Source organism: Andrographis paniculata, unplaced genomic scaffold (genome assembly GCF_009805555.1).
Source record: "Andrographis paniculata isolate CXL003 unplaced genomic scaffold, ASM980555v1 Contig14END, whole genome shotgun sequence".
Lineage (NCBI taxonomy): Eukaryota > Viridiplantae > Streptophyta > Magnoliopsida > Lamiales > Acanthaceae > Andrographis > Andrographis paniculata.
Window position 1 is genome coordinate 1,445,908 of NW_026137424.1, and position 26,736 is coordinate 1,472,643.

The 26,736-nt window shown below is 27.8% G+C and overlaps 3 protein-coding genes across 4 annotated transcripts; 2 read left to right on the plus strand and 1 right to left on the minus strand.

Annotated features, from left to right (window-relative positions):
• Positions 1-371: 371 nt before the first annotated feature.
• On the plus strand, positions 372-2,390 carry LOC127259575 (60S ribosomal protein L10-like). Of its 2 annotated transcripts, none has more exons than XM_051286986.1 (4): positions 372-450; positions 1,374-1,875; positions 2,006-2,087; positions 2,172-2,390. In XM_051286986.1, the coding sequence occupies exons 1-4, from the start codon at positions 441-443 to the stop codon at positions 2,244-2,246; spliced, it is 669 nt and encodes a 222-aa protein (XP_051142943.1). In that variant the 5' UTR covers positions 372-440; the 3' UTR covers positions 2,247-2,390. The 2 variants fall into 2 exon arrangements, with proteins under 2 accessions (XP_051142943.1, XP_051142935.1); XM_051286978.1 differs by having other exon boundaries at positions 399-450; positions 1,320-1,875.
• Positions 2,391-5,267: 2,877 nt separating this feature from the next.
• LOC127259398 (uncharacterized) lies at positions 5,268-6,422 on the plus strand. The gene is made up of 4 exons (XM_051286718.1): positions 5,268-5,467; positions 5,640-5,794; positions 5,916-5,958; positions 6,076-6,422. Exons 1-3 carry the CDS (start codon positions 5,281-5,283, stop codon positions 5,940-5,942), a joined length of 369 nt encoding a protein of 122 aa, XP_051142675.1. The 5' UTR covers positions 5,268-5,280; the 3' UTR covers positions 5,943-5,958; positions 6,076-6,422.
• A 5,383-nt stretch (positions 6,423-11,805) lies between these two features.
• LOC127259752 (60S ribosomal protein L10-like) lies at positions 11,806-13,919 on the minus strand. Its single transcript, XM_051287337.1, has 4 exons — positions 13,771-13,919; positions 12,477-12,978; positions 12,167-12,248; positions 11,806-12,043 (listed from the first exon to the last, which is right to left on the minus strand). The coding sequence occupies exons 1-4, from the start codon at positions 13,904-13,906 to the stop codon at positions 11,966-11,968; spliced, it is 798 nt and encodes a 265-aa protein (XP_051143294.1). The 5' UTR covers positions 13,907-13,919; the 3' UTR covers positions 11,806-11,965.
• Between the last annotated feature and the right edge of the window lie 12,817 nt (positions 13,920-26,736).

Genomic DNA, 26,736 nt, shown 5'->3' on the forward strand with positions numbered 1-26,736 from the left:
TTTTTTAAAAAAATATTAGGGTGTGTTTGTTTTGTGTTTTGATATTTTTATGTAAAAAATAAAAATTATATAAGTAATATAAAAATAAAAAAAATGTGTAATATATTAATATTTTTTTAAAAAATGTATTAAAAAATTTTGTCAAAAGAAAGTAGCCTAAATATCTACCAATTCTCGTACCAAACAATATCAAGCTTTAATTTATTTATTTTTGTGTCTGGCTAGATTCCGGCCCATCCTCATTTTTTGCCTGCTCAATTGAATGTACATATTGGGCCAAGATAAGGCCCAATACACAATATTGGGCCGCTTTAGGTACAATTAATTCTTAAAAGGCCCAATCGCCCCAGTAGGACATATATAATGACAGAATCACGTTTCACTCGAATTAGGATTAGGGTTTCTGCGTTTCGTGCCGGCGGGACAGAGACGACGTTGCCATGGGGAGAAGTAAGCTTCGATTCTGTTGTATTCGATTTGTAAAATCATTCATGTATTTTAAATTAAGCGTTTGTTGTAAGATTTGTTCGTGATTTTTACTTTGCTCTACGCGCGGCGTTAAGTTTTTGTAATTTTTGTTCCTGGTGGAGAAGGATGCTTCTTAAATTGTTCTGGATGATGTTATGTAATTTTACCTGATTTGTTCTTTGTTTGTGTAGACACGAAAAAAACTCACGATTTACATATATATGTGTATACTTATTAATTTGTCGCATGATTTCCTTTCTAAGCTCTCTGTGGATTATGAAGTCCTGAATGAAAGAAAATAAGAATTGGTAAATACTTGAGAATGTTAGTTAATGATATCTAGTTTACTCTACTGGATGGATATTTGAGAGGTCGGATGATACGTTTTTGTATGAAGATTATTGTATCTCATCTCTAGGATATGAGGTGTTAGATCATGTGTTTTGTGGCCTGGCCTTAGTGAAAGTGAAAATTGGGAATTTTTCATGGACAAAGATATTTGTTTATGTATCTGATGTCCTGATTTTTACATGAATGAATAGTTGGTGTATGCTATATTGCTCGGTGGATTATCTCTTTTACAAGGCAAGCAACCTAAAGGAAAATTAGAATTAGTGCTAAGCTTGTGCCAGAATTTCTGCAAATGAACCATTAATGACATTCACGATCTATCTATTGATGTGTATTGTATTGCTTGGCTGATTCTCACTTGGGATTAGATGATCTATCTATGGTTTGAGATGTGATTTTGAGTCTAGAGGAAAATGAGAGTTAATGAATTCTCGACCAAGAACATTCTGTCTGACACAAACTTGCCTAAATAATATTTTCTTTCTTGTCTATATCGACAGATGTATGTTTGATGTGTTTTGTGGCTAGCACTTACAACACTCCCTCTCCTACAGGACCTGCTAGGTGTTATCGCCAGATCAAGAACAAACCATACCCCAAGTCGCGGTATTGTCGTGGTGTACCGGACCCAAAGATCCGTATCTACGATGTGGGCATGAAGAAGAAAGGTGTCGATGAATTCCCCTTCTGTGTGCACTTGGTGAGTTGGGAGAAGGAAAATGTGTCGAGCGAGGCTTTGGAAGCTGCACGTATCGCCTGTAACAAATACATGGCCAAGTTTGCTGGGAAGGACGCCTTCCACTTGAGGGTCAGGGTTCATCCTTTCCATGTCCTTAGGATCAACAAGATGTTGTCGTGCGCCGGGGCTGATAGGCTCCAGACTGGCATGCGAGGTGCTTTCGGGAAGCCCCAGGGTACCTGTGCCCGGGTGGCCATCGGGCAGGTGCTCTTGTCTGTGCGCTGCAAGGACGGGAACAGCCATCATGCACAGGAGGCCTTGCGCCGTGCTAAATTCAAGTTTCCCGGCCGTCAGAAGATTATTGTCAGCCGAAAATGGTATTCATATATTTCTTCTGTTTATGAATTTATTATGTCTCCTATTGCCTTACCATTCCTTCTCTGGTTCAGCTCTAGTCGTCGGGTATTATATCCATTTATATATATATATTTTTGTTGACTCTGTCAGGGGATTTACGAAATTCAGTCGCACTGATTTTGTGAAATGGAAGTCTGAGAACAGGATTGTCTCCGACGGTGTGAATGCTAAGGTAAGGTTATTTCGATGCGGTAGTTCTGTCTTAATCTTGCATATGTATGCTGACTTAATGCATCTATCTGCTATTACAATGCAGCTTCTCGGATGCCATGGACCGTTGGCTAACAGGAAACCCGGAAGGGCGTTTTTGTCGGGGCCGGTTCAAGGATGATGAAGTTTTCGCTTCGGTTTGAGGTAACTTCTTACCTTTGGAATCTCCTACCTCTTTAATTTTAATTTTAGCTTCTGCCCAAGTTGTTGAATTGAATTCACTCTTTTGTGATTTATCAAAGTTTCAAACTTTGTTTGTATTGAACCAGAGTAGCCTTATGATCTCTCTCTCTCTCTCTCTCTCTATATATATATATATATATACTGTTTGTTTGTGTTTTTTTTTCGGCTACATGATGTTGGTTTGGTTTGGTTTGCATAAATCAAAATTCTACTGTGGCGTAGGTGAATATATATAATATTGCAAATTTATTTACTTTTAAGAAAATTAAATATATATTTTTTTTATGACAACTAAAAGATGAAAATAGGTATAAATATAAGTGACAAAAGGAGTATTAATTTTCCGGTGAAGTCATTGGTAAGGGCGAGCATTCGGATTTTGCCAAATTCGAGCCGATTCGAAAATCCGAAAATTTTGAAATCCGAACCGAAATCCGAACTAAAAAATTCAAACCAAATTGAAAAATCTAAAATTCTAAATATTTTTATTATTTTTTTTAATTTTTAAATTTCATTTATATTTTATTTATAATATTAAATATATATATATAACATATAAAAATTAAATATATTAAAATATAATTAATAAATTTGAGTTTTTTATATTAAACTATAATATTTTTTAATAAAATATTAAATATGTATAATAAAGAAATATATTAAAATGTTATATTTCGAATTTCGGATTGGTTCAAATTTTAAGTATACCGATCCGAAATTCGAAATTTGTTAAAAATTCAATTCGATTCAAATCGAGAATCCGAGAAATTCGAATCAAATTTTAAATTTCAGTTCGGTTCGGATTGGATTTTTAGATTTTGCATATTTTGCTCAACCCTGGTCATTGGTGAGGTCCAGTCGGATTTTACTTTTTACTTATTAAAATTTAGTCAAATAGTATAAAGAATATTCTAAAATATTTTGAGGCTATTATATTATTTTCTCTGTATATATTTATTTTAATCTGGCCATTTTTTTTTGTAACTATGTTTGATCGTAAAATTTAAATTGTAATTAAAATATGTCATTATTTTCCAGAAAAAAAAAGTGATACAAGAATCCTAAAATATTTGCAATTTTTCTTTATTTATATCCAATTTTTAACCTTTTACTCTTATAAATACAATTTATGAAATCGTTTCTAACAAAACATAAAGGAAAAATGGTAATATATATATATTAAAATTATTTACTTTAAAAAAAAAAACTATGTTAAAAGTAAATAAAACAAATATTTGGAGGTCATGATAGTAATTTTATATTATATTAAAAATTAATTTTAAATTTAAAAATCATATCATATTTATTTATATCAACAGTAATGCTTAATGTGAGTATTTGATAGTGGATTGATAGCATATTAATTAAATATAGACGGAGAATCCACAAAATATAAATTAACATAATATTTCTATATTTTTTTATTTTTATTACATAATTGCTATTATTTTTACACTAATACAGTCGTAAGAGCAAAAAATCTTTTATTTATATTTTTTACCCACTACCAATATAATATCAATATTCCTTAAATTTCGTGCATAACTCAATTAAGACTATAATATATTTATAGGACGGAGAGAGTATAAAATATTATATGAATTATATATATATATATATATATATGATAATAGTCCATATAATACATAATAGTAATAATTTTGTCACAAAAGGTATATTCACGCAACACACTATAAAATATACTCCCTCTGTCCCATATAATTTGTCCCTATTTTCTATTTTCGTCCGTCCCACGTAACTTGTCCTTTCTATTTTTGGAAATATAATTATGTACTTTAATCGCATTTTATAATTTTCTTAATTTTAATTAAACTATTTAGTTATCTTAATCTTAATCTTAATCTATAATTATTTTTACTAAATAATAATTATTTTTACTAATACACTTTTTAATTACTTACTAATTATACTTTACCTAAATTTCCGTGTCTACAGTAATACACCCATATTACATGGGACGGAGGGAGTATATGATTTGTAAGCACGTGATAATAATCTATTCGATCCCTTTTATTTGAAAGGTTAATTTGGGATTTTGTAGTTGATTAAAAATTAATAATATTTGATTAGTCAGTGAAAGTATGTAAGAGGTTTTGAAATTTTGTTATTTAAATTTATATAAATTGTAATTGTATGTATAATGATATATTTTTAATTTAAATAAAAATTAAAAGTATTTTTATCTTAGTTTATGATTATTTTTACTTAAAAAAAAAATGAAAGAAATATTTTTAAGTGAATGAAAAAAAATGGTAAAAATATTACTTTGAGACAAAATAAGTATATTTTATGCACTGATTAGTTTTAATCAACTTCCTAACCATTCCATATTTATATAATACTTTCTTTCGTTCCACACAATTTGTCAACTCTTTATATTTCGGTTCATTAACATAATTTTTCTTTATTTTTTTTGGAAATATAATTATACATTTTAATCATATTTTAAATTCATAATTTATAATTTTAATTCAACTATTTAATCATCTTAATTTTAATCTATAATTATTTTTATTAATTATTTACTAATTATATACTGCTCCCTCCGTCCACAAACTAATATCCTACTTTTCTATTTTCTATTTGGGATGTCCAATAACAATGGTCCTACATAAATTTTACATTTTTACCCCTTATTCATTTATTACTTTTAATTTCTACCATACACTTAAGGACAAATTTGTCAATTTATAACAAAAAGACAATTACCTAAAAACCCGTGTAAATATACTTTAGCACAATAGAAATTGGACGGATGAAGTATAATATCTAAAAGTTCTAGCCGGACAAATTAACTAGAAGAGAAGTGTATGAAAATTAAAAAAAAAAAAAAAAAAAAAATCCAATTCAAAATATTTTATTTTATATATATTATCATCAACGTTTTAATAACAACACATAAAATCACCATTTGCATTCATTCATTCAAAGATTTCATTCTCTCTGAAGCCATGGACAGAAGAAAATCATATTTCAATTCCATCGCCTCGCCGCCGGCGAGAACTTCTGCGACCTCCACCGGCAAGAAGACTCCTCATTCCGACAAAGAAGAAGAACTCACCGGAAAATTCAGCCCAATGACGAATAATATCGTCTCCCCAGACAACAACAATGGTTATGATTCTCAAGAAAATACAGGTAAATTAATTCAAGAAATGTAACAGTAAAAAAAAAAAAAAAAACTATTAAAACTGAATTCAGCTAGTTAATCACTTCTTAGTTCTTGAATAAACTACCTACATTTTTCATTTCTTGATCATATATATATATTCTAACACTTCGAATTATTATTCGTCGTGATTTAATGAAGCGGGCCGCGAAGAGAGCTCCGGCTATGAATATTCACCATTTTCCTTGCGCTCTTTTCATGAATACAATTGGGACGAGTTGGGAATTTCCACGGATAACAATGATTTTACGGTGCCATTACCGAGTTCAGAGGCTGAATCAAGGAATAGGATTAGGGTTAGGGTTTTTGTTCGATGATCGATCCCTTTTTACATCATTTTTTTTTTCCTTTTCTTTTGAATGATTTTTTTCTATGTATATTTTTACGTGATTTAATGTATGTTGATTTCTTGGATAGGGGATGATCAAGTGGAAGAATCTTTGAGTCCAATAGTGTTAGGGTTAGGGTTTTTGTTCAATGATCGATCCATTTTTTCGTCAATTTTTTTTTTCTTTTTTTGAAGTTTTTTCGATGTATTCTTTTTCTTGAATTAAATGTATGTTGATTTATTGTATAGGATGATCAAGTGGGAGAATCTTCGCATCCAAATTTAGCTGAGCCGGAGAATCGGCGCGAAAGGCAAGAGTCGAGGCTTAATCATCAACAGCCGATAAGAGGGTTAGATCCACGGACAATGCCGTATTTTCCAATATGGCTCTGGCGCCGTTGAATAGGGTTTGAAAAAATTTCTTCATCTCTAAGTTTCGACGTATAAAAATCAAGATCGAGACCCTTGATCCGATCGAATTTGAAAAATATCATTGTTTAGATTGCATAATTAGCTTAGTTCGAAATTTTCGATTCTTGCATTCAATCGGGTATGAGTTTCATTTGTTTTGGGATCACATTAGAAAATGTCTTAATCTAACTGCAATAGATATGATTTGTTTTCATGACTAGAGATTTTGTTCTTTCTTTCTTTTTTTTCCTTTTTTCTTTCTTCCTATTATTATTACTAACTTGAATTATCTTTTGATTGTATAATTTATTGGTGGAAAATCTTTGATCTCAAGAATGTATTTCGAAAAATCGAAGTAATTTTTTCGAGAAAAGAATATGTTTCTCGGTTGTGGATCATTGATTTTCTTTTGAAACAAACAAAAAAAAAAGAATCCTAAATAACTATATCATGTGAATTGATTTATTATTGAGAAGGGAAAAAGGAGATATAATGAAATAAGACGAGATATAATCACGGGTGGGCAAAAAATTCGAACTGAACCGTTAAACCAAACCGAATTTTCAGTTAACCAAACAAATTCGTTTTGAATACAAATACTGCATATTTAATATTTGTTTGATTCGGTTCAATTTTGGTTTTTTATATTTTTTTGGTTTGGTTAACCGAACGGAATATATTTATATTATTATATTTTAAATTTTATATTTATAATTATATTCGAGTCGATTTCGGTTCGGATATTTAAAATACTTGCAAATATTTTTTATTTAATTATTTTTTAATGTATATTTCTTAATTTTGGTCCGGTTCAAGTTATTTGTTAAATATTGAAAATATTTTCGGTTCGAAGTTCGCAGTTTCGAGTATTTGTTTGATTCAGTTCGGATATCAAATATCTGCATATTTATAAATAACCGAACCGGACCACCCCTGGATATAATATAACATATTGTACCTTTGTAATTATATATGAAGGCTTATTTGGTCATTTGCGCGCCTTATTGAATAATGAGTCTTAAATTATAACACTACATTAGAAATTTGTTCGCCGTACTTTTTACCTATTCTCAGTTGATTAAAGTTAATCAATTCTTAAATAAAATATATACTTTCTCCGTAGCCTCCAACGGTCATATTTATTTTTTGTGTCATTTTACTTAATATTAAAAATATTCTTATATTTATATAATTTTTTTGTACAAATATCTTTTTATTAGTATTATAAGACACTAATGGAAGTATTTTTGCAATTTTTTCTTAATTTGTAGTATGTTTTGATATAATAATTAATGTTCAAATATCAACATGTAAAAAATAAATGAGATCCTTAAAACCGGACGAAGATAGTATATATTATAGTAAATTATACAACACCACACCTCATGTCAAAATCTATTTCATTAAATTAAATCATACACAAAACATCATACTCGTCCTAATCTAATATTCAAATATAGTATTTGGTTCTACATATGTTTAACACAGATAAAAATACTAAAATATTTTAAATGGTTTTATTTGAATATAAATAAATAAAATAAATAATTGAACAATACTTTATTTTATAATTTCATTTTTTTGTAAAAATTAGATAACTTGTCTCTAAAAGAAAATTTATCAAATAAATAAATAATCATATTTTATTCAATGAAACTAATTAAAATATTTTACCAATTTTCTTTGCATTAGTCTACATTAATTTTACGTGTGAATTTTAAGTAAACTGCGTAATAAAGTGAAACAAATTTTAGAGGTTGAAATGAAAACTCACTCACACAGAAAATTTGCAATATTTTATATATTCACCTACGACATAGTAAAATTTTGATTTATGCAACCAAACCAACGTTATGCATAAATAAAATAAAAATAATAAAATAATAAAATAATAATAAAATAAAATAAGTACTACGAGCATCTCCAACCATGCTCCATATCTGACGTTCCAACACCATTTTTGCCGCCGAATTGCTCCAATCCAGCGCCATTCCCAGCACCAAATTTAGAGTTTGCTACAGTGCAACACCATTTTTTTTAAAAAAAAAAAAAAAAAACTTTTTTTAAAAAAATTATAAATTTAATATTTAAATTTAATTTTTATTTTTTAATTTTTTTAAATTTTATTTTAAAAATTATAAAAATAAAAAGTTGTTTAAAATAATAGAAAAAATTGAATATTCGAAGAATAATAGTAAAAAATAGAGTTATGGTTGAAATAAAATTATTTTAACAACTGCATAGTTGAAATTAAAATTGGATAAATAGATATGATGGGTTGAAAATGGCCTAATAAAATAGATAGGGAGTGTGGGCATGACTGCTCCCTTTGCCTCTACCAGTACAGCTCCTCCTCTAGTCCAACTTATTATGTTCATATTTTTGCATTAGGGTCCGTATTAATTTAAAAAATAAATAGAAGACAAATAAAAATATTTTGTATTTGGATGAATCATTATAAAAAATTGAAAGTACTTTAAAATTGTTATAATTACTCGGTAGGACATATTGTTAATATAATTTTTAAATTTGAAAATAATATATATTTAAAATAAAATTACTAGGAATATTAAATTAACATACAAATTTAAAATAATAATATAATTATCTTTTATTTTTATTTTTATTAAAATTGAAATATATAAATTAATTGTTTTTATATTATATTATAGGCTTGTATTTATTATTAGTATTAGTATTATTATTAAGGTTAAAAAAATAATTTTAAGTGAAAATTACTTCTGCTAATTTCAAAAGCTACGCTTAATATATTTCTGAAAAGATATTTTTCAGTGTCAAAGACTGCTTCTGACTGATGCTAACAGGTACAAGATATTTTTTTAAAAGCAAAAGTCAAAAACTCATACTAAAATTCAATCCAAATGAGGCCTTCTTAATCTCATTTAATTTTTTTAATTTATAACTATTTTTTAATTTTAATTAGAGTACTTAAATATGTAAATATTAATTTATAATTATTTATATTGATATATTCTAAATTATTTATTAATTATATTTTTTAAAAAATTATTGTATCTTGAAATATTACTTATATTTTTATAATAATAATAATAATGGGCTGTGGATCCCATCAGCTGATTCAATTTCAGTCATCGATTAAATTTAATATAATAATGATGGTAGGGCGAGATTGTATTTTTGTATAATTTATTTTATACAATTTAGATTTTAGCTATGACAATTATTTTCAGCGTCTTCTTGTTGTTATTCAAGCGATTGTTATTGACCCGCTGCTGCTGTTTCAGTGGCCGTGTGCCAGTGCTCGCCCACCGTGGCCGAGACTGGACGGCACCGTGTGCCACAGGCCGGCCACCATGGTCGAGACTGGGCGGCACCATAGGGGTGAGTATGGTTCAGTTATTTGCAAATATGCAGGTATTTGATATATGAATCGAATAGATCAAATACTCGAAACTGTGAACCATATTCGAATCGAAAATTTCGATTAATCAAAAATATTTGTAATATTTGCAAATAACTCGAACGGAACTGAAATTAAAAAAAAAAATACATTAAAAATAATTAACATTCTAATTAAATAAAAAATATTTGCAAAAATTTCAAATATCCGAACCAAAATCGAACCGAATATAATTATTAATATAAATTTTAATAATAATACAAATATATAAATATAACCGAACCGAAAAAATATAAAAAACCGAAACCGAACCGAACCAAACCAGACCAAACAAATACCAAATATGTAGCATTTTTATTCGAACCAACTTTGTTCGGTTAACCGAAAATTCGGTTCAGCTGTTTGGCATTTCGGTTTGATTTTTTTGCTCATCCCTACTACACGATGGTGGATGGGCGTTTGTCATTCTAGTAGTACGAGATGATTGAGCGGAATGTGGTGGCGATGGTTGAAGAAATGTGATGATGGTGATCGGAAGAATAATAGAAAAGCTTGTGTCGACGACTGATACTCTTCATCCACACGTAAACGTTGAAATCTTATTTATTTTAATTAACAATAATTGAAATATTTTTAAATAATAATGAATGCTGAAATTTTTATGCATCTTAACTTTACTACTTACTCCTATTCAATATGGCTACTTTTTTTAAAAAAAAAAAAAAGAAAATTAGATTTTCTTTAATTTTTCAATTTGAATCTAAATTAATTATCTTTTCAAAAAAAAAAAAAAAATCCTAAATCTTTATACTAATGAGAGATCCCTCCAGAAAATCCTCCCAAATGATGATTATAAAGTGGGTTCCCCTCCCCAGGGAACTTTTGAAAGTATAAAGTGGTAGAATTTTTTTTGTAGGGTGGTCATTCGAATTTTCGGTTCAAATTTTGCCAAATTCGAACCGATCCGAAAATTCAAAATTTTTGAAAAAAATCAATCCGAACCAAATCGAAATAATCAAAATCCGTAATCCGAACTAAAAAATCCGAACCAAACCGAAAAATTCAAAATTCTAAATATTTTTATTATTTTTTTAAAATTTTTAAATTCTTTTATATTTTATTATTATTTTATAATATTAAATATATATAATCAATGAAAATTAAATATATTAAGATATAATTAATAAATTTGAGTTTTTTATATTAAAATATAATATTTTCTAATGACATATTAAATATACATAATAAAAATATATATTAATATATTATATTTCAAATTGGTTCGAATTTTAAGTATACCGATCCGATCCGAAAATCCGAACCAAATTTTAAATTTCGATTTGGTTCAAATTGAATTTTCGAATATTTTGCTCACCCCTAAATTTTTGGAAATCAACATATTCTTTGTTAATTATAAATCATTTTGTCAACATTGTATTTCAAATTCCACCAAAATTGACAACATTTGGCAAGTTATCTCTGCCTTTGCAATTCAAATTCATATATTCTCCTACAAATGATAAATTTAGATATTGTTTAATTTCTTCCATTGTTTTACTTTATTCAATATTTTGTTCAAACACAATATAACCATTGATGAAAATTGCCAACAACAAATAAAGCCAACTAGTGTGATGGTGAGTCCTACAATTTATATTTTTTTTTAACAGAAGAATTTTTTCAATTCCGAAAAGGCAATAGTTATAAATAATTATGGTTAGGAAAAATTGTAAATTTTATATTGTATGTAAAATTCAATATCATTTTAGATCTTCAACCGAACAAACTGACAAAACAAAAAGGCAAATTTAACATATGGAGAGAGTATTATTTTACCACTGTAAAATTTTTACCCTTTAAAACTATAAAAAAAATACTAACATTTTTATAAAAATTAACAGTATTATACTATTTAGATATAAATATTGAAAAAAAGAACTTTTAAAAGTGGGATAAAAAGTGTATAAAGGAATATTAAATATAATTAAAAGAATAGAACAGTAAAAAAAAAAAAATTAAATTTAAAACACAACCATTTCTTTTTCTTTTTCTTTTTCTTTTGTAAACAAGTCGTTGGAAATGCAGCAATATATATATATATATATATACACATATATCTGAGAATTTACCAGACTCAAAACTAAATAAAATTTTGAAAACAGCTAAACTAATTCTGAAATTCTGCAAGTCCAAAACCATAACATATATATATAAAGCCACAAATAGAATTCCAAAAAAATAAAAATATGCAGATTCAAATTCAACAGCATAATAAAGAACAATGCAAAAGTCCAACATAAATTATTAAAAAGAAAGCAAGTGCACCTCATGTGTCCCTCCATCAAATCATTTTGATCCCACCGCAGTCGTTAAGAATGCTCTTCCCGGTTTCCTGTTCGCCAAAGGTCCATGGCATCCAAGAAGCTGCAACATTCGAAATATACACACACACAATTAGACGAATATAAGAACATAGCATAGAATATTTTTGATCGAACAAATTTATAGACATTAACTCAAGAGTAGGGTGTTTAACAAAAAACTAACCTTTGCATTCACTCCATCAGAAAGAATCCTATTCTCAGACTTCCACTTCACAAAATCAGTGCGGCTGAATTTGGTGAATCCCCTAAAATATTAACCCACGAAAAATCAGCAATCGGATTTACCGTATAGAGCTTTTTTTTTTCCGTCTTACTTTATTAGATAAATTAAATCTCAGATAGGAACAATACTCTATAAACCACAAAACGATATTCAACTATAACAGAAACCAGAAACAAGATGAGAATGGAAAAATCAATCGAATTAGAAACAGCATAAACAAAAACATCAGCATCATAAATAAGTGTTATACCATTTTCGGCTGACAATGATCTTCTGACGGCCAGGAAACTTGAATTTAGCACGACGTAAGGCCTCCTGTGCATGATGGCTGTTCCCATCCTTGCAGCGCACAGACAAGAGCACCTGCCCGATGGCCACCCGGGCACAGGTACCCTGGGGCTTCCCGAAAGCACCTCGCATGCCAGTCTGGAGCCTATCAGCCCCGGCGCACGACAACATCTTGTTGATCCTAAGGACATGGAAAGGATGAACCCTGACCCTCAAGTGGAAGGCGTCCTTCCCAGCAAACTTGGCCATGTATTTGTTACAGGCGATACGTGCAGCTTCCAAAGCCTCGCTCGACACATTTTCCTTCTCCCAACTCACCAAGTGCACACAGAAGGGGAATTCATCGACACCTTTCTTCTTCATGCCCACATCGTAGATCCGGATCTTTGGGTCCGGGACACCACGACAATACCGCGACTTGGGGTATGGTTTGTTCTTGATCTGGCGATAACACCTAGCAGGTCCTGTATGTAGGAAACATTAACAATTGGGAGGGAGAGTCGTCATAAGTGTGTGTTAGCCTAGCCACAAAACACATCTCAGACATTTATCTATAGACTACAGACACAAGAAAAGAAAATATCATTTAGGCAAAATTGTATTATGCATTCTCAGGAATGGAATATCAATGTCTTTGTACATGAGCAGCCTTCTTGAGAATCAACTAACTCTCATTTTCTTATACACACAAAATCACATCTCAAACCATAGATAGATCTAACCTAAAGTGAAGTGAAAATCAGCCAAGCAATATCACAATACACATCAATAGATCTTCGTGAATATCATTGTTCATTAGCATTTTGGTAGGAGGTTTCCACGAATTCGAATTTTTCTTTAAGTTTCTTGCCTCAAAAAAGAGAGAATCCATCCTTCAAGCAAAATAGCATACACCATTTAAAAAAATATATATATTCATTCTTAATAAATTCTCAAATCTCACTTTCATTAAGGGCACAAAACACACCTAACACCTCACATCCTATCCTATAGATGAGATGAGATATAATCTACAGAAAAAAAATAAAAACATAACAAATATCCATCCAGTAAACTAGTGATCATTAACGTTCTCAAGTAATTTTCATGAGGTAAATCTTAATCCTTACCGTGACAGACACACAATCAGCCAAAAATCCAACCGCAGCATAACAAATCAAGTAAAGGCACAAATATTTCCATTCAAATCAGCTTAAAAATCAGCATCCTTCGAGTAAAATAACAATCACGAATATAAATGATGAATCCAAACTTACTTCTCCCCATCGCAACGTCGTCGTCGGCACAGTAAAGTGGATCGAAACGCAAGAACCCTAACCCTAATTTCAATAAACGTGAGAGTGTATATATATTTGTAGAATGGGCTATTGGGCCTTTCAGGAAAGTGTTCATAAAACAGTCCAATCATCGGCCCAATATGTAGAGTTAGACTTGCCATTTAGACTTGCCCATTCGGTTTCGAACCGTCGGTTCGAACCGGCGGTTCGACGGTTTATGAACCGGAGGTTACGGTTTGAACCGAACCGGATGCAAACCGAACCGAAACCGTAGTTCCGACCGTTCGGTTTCGGTTTGTAGTTTCTCCAAACCGTGAACCGTCGGTTCAAACCGCGGTTCGGCCGTAACTTTTTTTGTTTTTTGTTTTAAATCTAGCCGTCCGTCGCGCAAGAGCAGAGCAGGCAGGAGAAGAAGAAGAAGAAGAAGAATCGGAGAAGAAAGGAAAGAATCGGTGAAGAAAAGAAGAAAGAGGAAGAACCTGATGGCTGCCTTGGCTAGTGCGGCTGCGGCTGCTGTGGTGTGGGTGTGTAAAATGATTTATTAGGTCTTAGGGCATTAGGATTTTGGACAAATTTGTATGTTTTAAAATTATAATAATATGTTTAACTTAAATTTTTTATATATTATCAATTTTTTTATTAAATAAAACATTATTAATAATATTAAAAAATACTAATACTAATACTATAATATTTTTTTTATTTATATTTTGTAATTTTTAATTATATTATCAATATTTTTATAATTTATTTGTATTTTTTAATTTATAATTTAATTGCTTTTTAAATTTATTGTTTAAATTATTTTTACATTATAACAATCTAATTAATTATTATTCATATAATGAATATGTAATAAATAAAATTAATTATTTTAAAATAAAATTCAAATTTTAAAAAATAAAAAAATAATAATAATAAAAAAAATTATTAAAAATAAATATATATAAACCGAAACCGACCGTTTATAAGAAGATGGTTCTAGTATAGACCATTACACCAAAAATATCCTCTCTCGATACGCTCTTGCGCTTCGAATCGTAATCGAAATCGTCAAATCGAAATCGAAATCGTTATTCAGAAGGTTCGATTTCGATTTGATATTTTGACAAACCGTAATCGACGGTTTGTAATCGTAATCGGCGGTTTGAACCGTTTGAGCAAGTCTATTGTCATTCCGTCCGCCGGTTCGCCGATTTTCGAACTGACAATTATGGTTCAAACCGAACCAAAATCGAAAACCGTCGTCTGACGGTTCGATTTCAATTTGAGAAGGCTGTTTGGATTTTTTTTGTCACCAAGAAGAAGAAAAATATGTGCATGCAGATGTGTACATGTAAATGTATTGATTAGGTAAATTGGTAAATTGTGTCTATTTTATAATAATAATAATATTATATTTATAATTAAATCTTTTTATATATTATTAAATTTTTATAAAAATAAAATAGAATAAATTTAATAAATATAAATAATTATTAACGATATTATTTTTTATTTATATTTTAATTTTGTAATTTTTTATTATATAATTATATTTAATTTAAGTTATCTTATTATCTATTATATCCATATTTTTATAATTTATTTTATTTACTTTTTAATTTAAAATTTAATATAATTTAGTAAAAAAAAATTAATTTAATTGTTTTTATATTATAACAATCTAATTATTTATATATAATTTTTACATAATAAATAAATAAATAAATAAAAAGTATATCGGAATAAAATTAATATCATATTTAATTATTTTTAATAAAATTTAAATTTAGAAAAATAAAAAATAAAAATATTAAGAATTAGAAAAATAAAAAAGAAGAATATTAAAAATAAATATATACAAACCGACAGTTCAAACCGTAATCGGCGGTTTATAAATCGTAACCAAAATCGTCAAACTATAACCGAAATTGTTATTCGAAATGTTCAATTTCTGTTTGATATTTTGACAAACTGTAATAGATGGTTTGAACCATTTGAACAAATCTATATAGAGTTGCACATAAACTAAGAATTAATTAGGGTAATTTTATTTTATTTTTTTAATTTTAAATTTAGATTATTTTATAGCGTTACTTATATTTTTATAAAATAATACTTCATTCGTCTTATATAATTTGTTTATTTTTTTTTATATTTTGGTTAGTTCTACATAATTTGTTTTTTTTTTTTGAAAATATAATTATACACTTTAATCGTATTTTAAATATTTAAATTTAAAAACTTTTTAATTTTAATTAAGATATTTAGTCATTTTAATTTTAATATATAATTATTTTTGCTAATAAATTTTTTAAGTACTTAATAATAATTATATAATAACTAAAGCTTTGTAGTTAAAATAAACAAATTAGATGAGACGGATGAAATAATAATAATAAAAAAAAAGTTATTAGAAATATATAAAAATAATAATATAAATTGTAATTTATAAAAAAATTATTAACATGTGTTTAAACACTTAAATGATAATTTTTATTTATTATAAAGTAAATAAATGGACTTGAATTATCAATGATATACCTTTTTAACAAAAATATTCACTTTGAAATTATCTAACTATTGAATTAAAAAATAATAGTAATTTTTTATTTAATTCAATACAAAATAAAACATTATAAACTATTAAATTTGTTTGTTTTTAAGTGATTTCAATTATATGGTGAATATTGTATTAGTGATTGGTTTATAGGTATGTTTCTTTAGACAAATTTTTTCAAATTTTACTATTTGAATTCTGTGTTTTTTCGAAAAAATTACATTTTTTTTCTCTAACAAAATATTTCATTAAACATTATTTTAATATTAAACTCAAACTAAATATGACCGTTTAAAAATATGTTGAGTTATATATTGTATTTGAAAGATTATTTTTATTAATTTAATTTTTGTCACATTTGTCCATGAACATAGGTGGGAGGAAAAATTGGAAAATGAATAGAAATATATATTAGGGTGTGTTTGTTTTGGGGGATTGGATTGGATTTACACTATTCATCCAATTTTTTTCCCCTAAAAATATTAAATCAAATACCTATTTTTTATTTTTTATATTATATTAAAAATCAATTTTACATTCAAAATATCACATCAACACCTATTTATATCACATTATACAACTATTCAAATTCAAAATTTTTACTATTCAAATCCCAACTCAAAATTCAAACCCCAAACAAACACACCAGACGAAACCATACGAGGTTAGGGTACCTAATCTAGCCGCAAATTGTGTATTTTTAGTTTAAAAAATAACAAATTATGTATTTTATAACATTAGCTCTTCAAGTTTTGTATTTTATGTTTATTTATTTATTTATTTATTTGTATAAAAAATAGTAAAATTTACGTAGTTTTATTGATTTGCTCTTTAGAATTAAAAAAATAAAAAAAACTATAGAATTATAAGAACTACTGGCGTTATATATATTAGGATTACAAAATATAATGACGTGGTTTTAATTTTATTGATTATCAATATAATTATTTTAATTATGAGAATAATAAAAAGTATATTTCCAAAATTACTAAATTTTCACTACACTTGATTAGGGTATCAATGGACATAAATTATATTATAATGTACTATAATCATAAAATTAAATCAATTATTTTATTATTATTAAAAATATATTAGTTATAATTTTATTAATTATGATATACTTAATAGCATTTAATACATACTATCTCATGACTCTAAGGGTTTCATTTACTTTTTACGTGTCGATTTTTGAATATTAATTATTATATCAAAACGTATCGCAAATTAAAAAAATACTTTTATTAGTGTCTTATAATACTAGTAGAATAACAACATTTGTATAAAAAATTATATAAATATAAAGATATTTTTAATGTTAAGTACAATGACACAAAAAGTAAATGTGATCTTTTGAGGCGGATGGATAGAGTATTTATTTTATTAAAAATTCAATTATTAAAAAAATAAAAAATAATAACAAAAAAAATAGTTGATGGAGTGAACCCCACACCGATCTCTTATTTATATATATATATATATATATATTATTACAATACACCTAAACCATTCTTTATAGATAAATTGTAAAGATTCTCAAATGTCGATTGTTACAACATTCAAATTTCATTTCCCTCAATCAAATTAGAAGTTGAAAATGAAGGGCTGATATTGAGCACCGGTGACCTTGGAGAGGTAGGGATATCAAATGGGGCGGGTTAGTCCCGGACCCGCCCCGGACCCACTCTTAATGAGGCGCCTTCGGGTCTAAATAATATGTTTGGGGGCGGGTTGTGAATTTAAAATTTTAAACCCGGGCGGATTCGGGGCGGGTTACGAATTTTACTAAAAACTCGTCCTAACCCGGACCCGGATATTTTTTAAAATTATTATAATTAATATATATGTACATTTATATAATAAAAATATATTATTTATTTACTTAAATAATTTTAAATATAAAATTCAATTAGTCGTCTGCTCCAAATAATTTTTTAAAATTATTATACCTAATATATGTATTTTTATATAATAAAAATATATTACTTATTTATTTATCTTATTTTTATGGATCAATATTTGATTGTTTTTAGATTTATTATTATTTTTTTGTGCTTTTAATGTTATTTGTTTTAGTATTCCATTGTTAAAAATAATATTTATTATTATATATTTTTAAAAAAAAAAAAACGGGTTTGTCGGGTTGGCCCCGAACCCGGAGGGTTCAGGGCGGGGCGGGTCCTGGGGCCGGGTGGAAGCGGGGCGGGGCGGGTCTCGGAGCCTAATATTTTCTAGCGGGGCGGGTCTCGGGGCCTGCAAAACCCGTCCCAAACCCGCCCCATTGACATCCCTACAACTAATATCAAACAGTTGTTTTACTGAACATTTTAATGCAAACAGCTAATCGAATCAGCTAGTCAAACCAGCTAATTGAATCAGCTAACAATATCACCTAATTGAATCAGCTAACAGCTAATTCCCAAACACGCTCTAATTCTCCAAATAAATTCACAATCGTCTTCTATATGTGATGTGTTCTTCATGACTGGACGATGACGATAATCACACTAGAAAAATTGTCGGCCATGTACATAATCACTAAACTCTTTTCATTATGTTTTTGGTGTGATAAGACAATCATTTTTGTAAGTTTCTTTATTTAGACATAAGCAATAGCAACTTTCCCTTTATTGTGAGAGATTAGATTTGGGATTGGATCAAATCTAGTTTGTTTAGATTTTATCAAGATATTCTTGGACAAATTTTTCTTATTATATCCTATCTTGTTCTTGCTAGTTGATATTTTGCAAGTCGTGGGCGAGGAGATAACATGTGATGGATTTACCGTCAACCACCATAATTATTATCTGTATTCTTTTCTTCTCGAAAGTCTTATTCGATTATGTTAAAAAAATTTTGTCAATGAAATTTGTATCGAAGCAATATTGTTATACATACACCAAATACATGCAAACCTATAATTTGTGGCCCAATTTGAATCTTGGCCTTATCGTTTCCTTATCCCACGACCTGGACTACCAACCTGAGACCTGGTCTTTGACCCGCGCCTTTATTTGAGAAGCCTCATTTACCGTCCGATCCAAGGATTGTTTCTTGGCCGTTGATTTGTTTTGATCTACAATATATCTAAAGATTGAGGGGGAGAGCGCCGCGGACAACACATGCATATAATCATTCATTTATATCGTCCCGTAAGGAATGATCTGGTGGTGTAGGGATAAACTCGTGACCGTGAAGTCATTGGTTCAAACTCTGACGCTGATTTCAGGTCTTACATGTCACACATGGTTCGCTTAATTTGCAGGTCATTAGATTCGGTCAGGGGTTAGCGCACTCGAAGGGTAGCGGCTGCTTATTTTTTTTGTAAATTTTTTTATTAATAAAATTGTTGATCTTTTGATTTACTTCATTACAGATTATTTAATTAATGGCTTTGAAATCTTATTAGATTTGCAAAGTTATTTAAATATATGTTTTTTTCAAATAAAATAAGATAGCAATCTGTAAAAAAAAACAAAAAAAAACTAGACCAATGCATACAAAACGCAAGTAAATTTACGCAACAAAAACAAAAATAAACCAATATACTTAACATTGCAAAAAGAAGATTTAGAGTGATAGATTTGTTAAGCCGATTCTAAATATAATAAAAATATACTTAAAAATACTTGGAAGTTTGAAATTAATCAAATACTCAAACAGCATTCATAAATTTAATAAGTTATTATTATTATTATTATTTATTTAAAGGGTAAACTATTTTTTTTAATCCAGTAATTGTATCCTTTTTTTCATTTTAATTTCGTAAATGAAGCATGTCGCAAATTAGTCCCATAAATGAAAATTTTTTGTTATTTTAATCCTTCAGTGCCGGAGACGCTTGCGTGGCTCGCCGGAAGCCACTTGTCCACCGGGTGTCCCGCCAGGTCAGCGACACCTGGCGGACACGTGGATTTTATTATTTTTTTAATTGGACCAAATAAAAAAAATTAAAAAAGCCAAATAAATTTTATAAAAATTAAAAAAATAATAATAAAATCCACGTGTCCGCCAGGTGTCGCTGACATGGCGGACACGTAGTCTCCGGCTAGCCACGTAGGCGTCTCCGGCGCCGGAGGACTAAAACAGCGAAAAACTTTCACTTATGGGACTAGTTTGCGACAGACTCCACTTACGGGACTAAAATGATAAGGGGTCCAGTTACGTGACTAAAAAAATACTTTACCTTTTTTTTTTAATCTAATTTGTGGTTTCTACTATATATACGAATATTTGTATTTATTTCTCTCTCTTTTTTTTTTTTTTTTTTTTATCAATATTTCAAAGTAGTGTTTCTTGAATCTTATTTTAGAACAGATGTATAGGAATAGCAAATGCAAGTTCAAGTTCAAGGTTGATCATTAAATAATAAAAATACACCATAAAACATCTCATATTTTAATTATTGTATCAAACTCTTTTGTATTAAATTTGAAGTATGCACAAAAATATTCTTTTTGTCCACAGCTGATGTTTGGTTGAAAATATAAACCTAAATTTATATAAAATTTGCCTAATTTAGTTCCATATTTTCAACCAAATATCAATTTTGAACGGAAAAAATGTTTTGTACAAATATTAATTCAACACAAAAAATTCATGTAATAAATAAAACAAAAAGTATTTTTTTGCGTTTTTACTAAAATAAAAGAGAGTTCTATAATTTACCTTAATAAATATAAAAACTTCAAAGTCCAAAAAAATCAAACATTAATTAATAATAATAATAAATTTTTATAAGAAATTTCAAGTGTTACATAACAAAAGATTTGAAAAAAAAAAAAAAAAACTCCAACAAAATAGAATCTCGTAATAAATTCAATGAAATTAATTCTTAATCTATTTTTAAAAACTATAACTACATAGTCACTGAAGATTCAATGCATCATGCATTCTACTAGCTTTGAATTTTTATTTCAATAGTCTTTACTTAGTTTTATATTTAATTACTTATATATTTTAATTTATAATATAACGGCGAAAAAAACAAGAGGCCGTCAAAGAATTCTAATCCGATGAACCAAAACTAGGATAACATATGCATCACATTCTCAAAGCAGTGTCTTGATCTTTACAAGGAGCCGATTGAGCTCTGGAGCATTTGGAGTATTGATATTATGGTAATAATATATCTACTATTTTCCCGACAACCCATATCAATACTATAAAATGGTGTTGAGCTCGATCATCTTCTTATAAAGATCAAAACATTGCTTTGAAAATGTGATATGATATCCTGCTTCTAGATTCTTCAAATCAGAATTCTTTGCTAGACATCTTGTTTGCTTGATCACTATTTTATAAATTAAAACATATAAGAAATTATATACAAAAAGGTAAGGCTATGGCCAAAAAAGTTGAATGTGAAAATGCTTTGAAGATGTGATATACTCCCTCCGTTCCGGAAGTAAATATTCATTTATTTTTTACACGTAGTTTTAAAAATATTAGTATTATATCGGGATATAGTAGGAATAAAGTAGAAATGACTAAATGATATAAAGGTAATGTCATTTGTGTAATATATTGTAAGTTGTAAAAGTATTTATAATGTTAGGTAGATAGTACAGTTACGAAAAAAGAAAATGAATACTTTGTTATGGGACGGACTAAAATGAAAAAATGATACTTTGTTATGAGATTGAGGCAGTATATGATATCCTGATTCTAGATTCTTTGGATCGGAATTCTTTGCTGACCTCTTGTTTGCTTGGTCACTATTTTATAAATTAAAACATATAAGAAATTATATACAAAAAGATAAACTATTGCAAAAAAAATATTCAAAACTTGTTGAATGTGACAATGCATTAAAAATGTTATTATACACATGATCTCATATATGCATAAGATATATTGAGTGATAGACCTACTGGTGTGGGACGACTCAAGGTCATGAGTTCAAACTCTGACGTCTTCAAATCTTATCCCGAAAATTTATTCAGTACGCACTCATAGAATAATATATGTGGGTTCCTATATCATAAGAAAAAAAAAAATGTGGAATAGACGTAACAAATAACAAACAAATAAATATTACAAATAAACTACAAATAAAATAACTCACCAACAATAGTCATTTGGCATAGTTGCCATTGCAGAGCAATATAACCGATGACTTATTGTTATACATTGCTTAGAATATAAATATATATATGTTGTATATTATTATCTCAACGTATAATGGATGAACATCGTTCTTTATATAGGCCGCGTCAAATTGAACGCAAGTAATTTATGATAGTTTCTTTAAATAACAATAATAATTATAATCATAAAGCGATTTTATATATATGATTATATTGATAAATAAAAAGTAAGGGCTAGAATAGTAAATTCTCGAAAATAAATCGAAGAATTATATTTTATTTACATTTTGATTTTTTATTTTTCATATTACTTTTTTTTTTTCTCTTAAAAACTATAATTTAGTTGTTCAAAATAAATGTGAGTGCATAAAAACAATGTAGAATTTCATCAAATTCAATCAAATTACTAGGTAAGGATTTTAATATGTATATGAAGTTGTTTTTATTATGATTTTTTTTTAAAAATATAACTCCGACTTTAAAAAAATACTCCCTCCATCTCACTTACTGTGTCAACTTTTTATTTTCGTGTGTCATACTTATTCTGTTACTTCTTTTTTTGGAAAAGAATTATACACTTTAATTTTATTTTTAATTTTTTATTTTAATTAGACTAATTAGTTATCTTAATTTTAATATAAAATTATTTATTATACAATAATTATTTTTACTAATATATTATTAATTATTTATTATTCCTCCTAAATTATGTGTCTATGGTAAATGAGTCATCGGGACATAGGCAGTATTAATCATTGTTAATTTATAAATTAATTATATAAGATGATTACATTCTCTAAGTTTTTCATTATATGAGCAATAATTAATTTTATTATTATTTTTTTGGTGTGTGTGACCATATATTATTATGATTATTATTATTATTATTTGAAGAATCTAAATTAATTTTTGGAAATTATTATAATTTTGGTTGCAATCACTTTTCATGGGAAAGTAAATTAATTATATTCACCAATGTATATATGTATAGTATGTATGACATAATATCCAAATTTAGAAAATTTAAATGGGGATTTTGAAATTAAGTTCTTACCGTTGTATTTACATCATCATGGTTTCAAATTGATTTCAATTTTTATTTAAACATTAATTTAATATGATGTTTTGTAAGAATAAATAATATATTTTTATTGAAAACTAAATGAAAAATAAATAATATTAATTTTGATTTGAAATGATAAAAGAATAAAGCCCATAATTTTGACATGAGAAATGCATTTATAGAATTGAAAAACTAAATTAAATACAATTAATTATATGCAATTGTATATAAGAAATTGGCATTAATTTTTAAATATATTTTTTAAAAATATTAGTTAAATATATATTTTTTAAAACATTACCTATTAAACATGTTAATACGAATCATATGTTTAGTTATTTTCAAAGTTATATTGTTCCACAATTTACAAAATATAGTTGATAAATAATAAATCTGTAAAATGCTTAACACAATCTTGATCAATAATTAATTAAATTCTTAATTGATTAATCATATGATTTCATTTTTAAAGTTATTGTATCTATCATTTTATCATTTTAGTATTTTAAATGGACTATATTTGAAAATAGTTTTGTAAATAAATTTTTTTCACTAAAATAGTCATCCGGTGCTATATTCGCCATGATGTTCCGCCGTTGCTGAAGTAGCACTGACGCGACTGACATATTATCTTCACGTCAGCAACACATGCATTTTTTTTAAGAAAAATTATTATTATCTCCGTCACATATAAAGAACATCATTTGTCTTTTGCATCATTGTATTTAACATTAAAAATATCCTTATATTTGTATAATGGATAAACTTTTTTTTAGTACCTCTTTTATCATTTTAGGATTTTAAGTAGACCATATCTGAAAATAGTCTCGTAAATAAAAAAATTTCGTTAAAATGGTCATCCGGTGTCGGACTCGCCACATTGGCCCGTCGCTGCTGACGTGGCGCTGACACGGCTGACATGTCATCGCCACGTAGATGTCACGTAACGACACATGATTTTTTTTTTATTATTTTACAAAATATCTTGGTAAACAATTTTTTTAGTCTCGTATATGACCTAATTTATCATCTTTAGGACTTTAAATGTACTTTGTCTAAAAATAGTTCTGCAAATAAATTTTTTTCGCTTAAATGATCCTCCAACGTAGCATTTACGTGGCAATGACATGTCAGCCGTGTCAGTACCACATCAGCAACGGAGGGCTAGCGTTGCTAGTCCCCGGCACTGGAGGACCATTTAGCGAAAATTTACTTACGGAACTATTTTCAGATAAGGTCTACTTAAATTTCTAAAATGATAAAGGGGGTCAGATACGAGAGTAAAAAAATAATTTTACTTGTGACACCTCGGCCTGCAAGTCATGCAAAGCCAAGCATGTTAGGATCGTAGACTGGCCTATAAGTCAATACGAGTCTTTTCAACACGCTTCTGTCCTCACTGGAAAAAGGAATGTGCACATTGTTTCAACACTCATCCTCAAATTACTTTAGAGTAAGCACGTTTGGGTGTCGGGATTGCAAACTGAGGTCACCCATCCTTAAATTACTGTAGGACAAACACACTTAATTCTATAATTTTTTCAGTAGGGCTCCCGAAAAAGAATGTGCACATTGTTGACATGAATAGTCTATTCAATCAATTTAATTACTATTCAACCTCGTATGCCCTGGCACTGACCCATTTATACACGGGAGTTGGTCAAAGCAACGACCAAACTCCGGGGTATCACATTACCCTTGTATAATTTACTTCACAAATGTCATTGTATTTTTTTATTATAAGAGACTATTAAAGATATTTTGGTATTTTTCTCTTGATTTATACTATTGATATAATAATTAATATTCAAAGATCAACACTCAAAAAGTTCATGGTACTTTTCTTATGGGACGGAGTTATATTTTTTATAAAAAATTTAAATTGTGATGTTGACTTTGGTCAACATTGGATCAACTTGTAAAATTCAATTTTAAATTTTGTAAAATTAGAAAAATAAAATAATTTCACATGTCGCTGACGTGGCGCCGATGTGGAAATGACATGTCAGTCACGTCAGAGTTATATCATCAATGGCGGGCCAACGTGGCGAATCCAGTACTAGAAGATCATTTTAGTGAAAAAAATTTATTTACATAACTATTTTCAAATATGATTTATTTAAAGTTCTAAACTAATCATAAAAAAAAAAGTCGGATATGAAACTGAAAAAACAGATTACTTTATATTTTTTTACCCACATACGCCCATCAAATTCATTTCAACTTATTAAGAACATAACCCACAAATTTTGATCTAATTATAAATATTAATGAGGTCATGTTACTCTTTTAACTTTTTTAAAAAATAATTTAAATAACTAATATCTTCTTTGTTGTTCTTAATTACATTTTGCCTATTCATTTGAAACTCAAACAACAATTTATGAAACTCTCCACATTACTCTTCTCTTTGCCACATAAGTGGATATATTATTTTCTATTGTATATAAACAACAAACAAATTCATCTTAAATTTTTTACTTTTATATTTATATATATTGTGTTTTTTAAACTTATATTTTTATTTCATAATTAATTAAAAAATTATTGTTATTATTATTTGTCAATATTTTAATTTAATAACTTATTACAACAATAATTTATCTAATTTAATTTAATTTTTTATTATCAGAACAATTATTTGTAATATTAATATGTTTAATAAAATTAAAGGTATATTTTTTAGAAAAATAATTTGAAAAGATATTTTTTTTTATGTAAAATATAAAAATTTGTGCAAATAATTTAAATATAATGCATATATATAATATATTATATTTTTTTGAAAAAATATATATGTTTTCTTCCAAAAAAACACATCCTAAATAATATTTGTATTTATATATTTTAAAATATATAGTATTTAATATTAGTATTATTTTGAATAATATAATATTTTATAATAATAAAAATATTATAAATATAAAGTATAATAATATATTTAATATAAATTAGGAAAACAATTTATATGCATATATAATGAACATATCATATGTATACGTTATCTGTTTCAATTAAAATGAGACATGACAAAAATGCAAACTTCTTTCAAGCATCTCTGCATTGCACCGATTGCGGAGCATCCGCAACGGCGCATCTCCTCCGCCACATTATCATTTTTTTTTTTTTTTAAAAAAAATTAATAGAACCGTGCTTCCAAGCAGAGATACTGGGAAGATGTGATTCCATTGATTGGGACAGATGACACTTATGTATGTATATATATGTATATATAATATATATTATATATA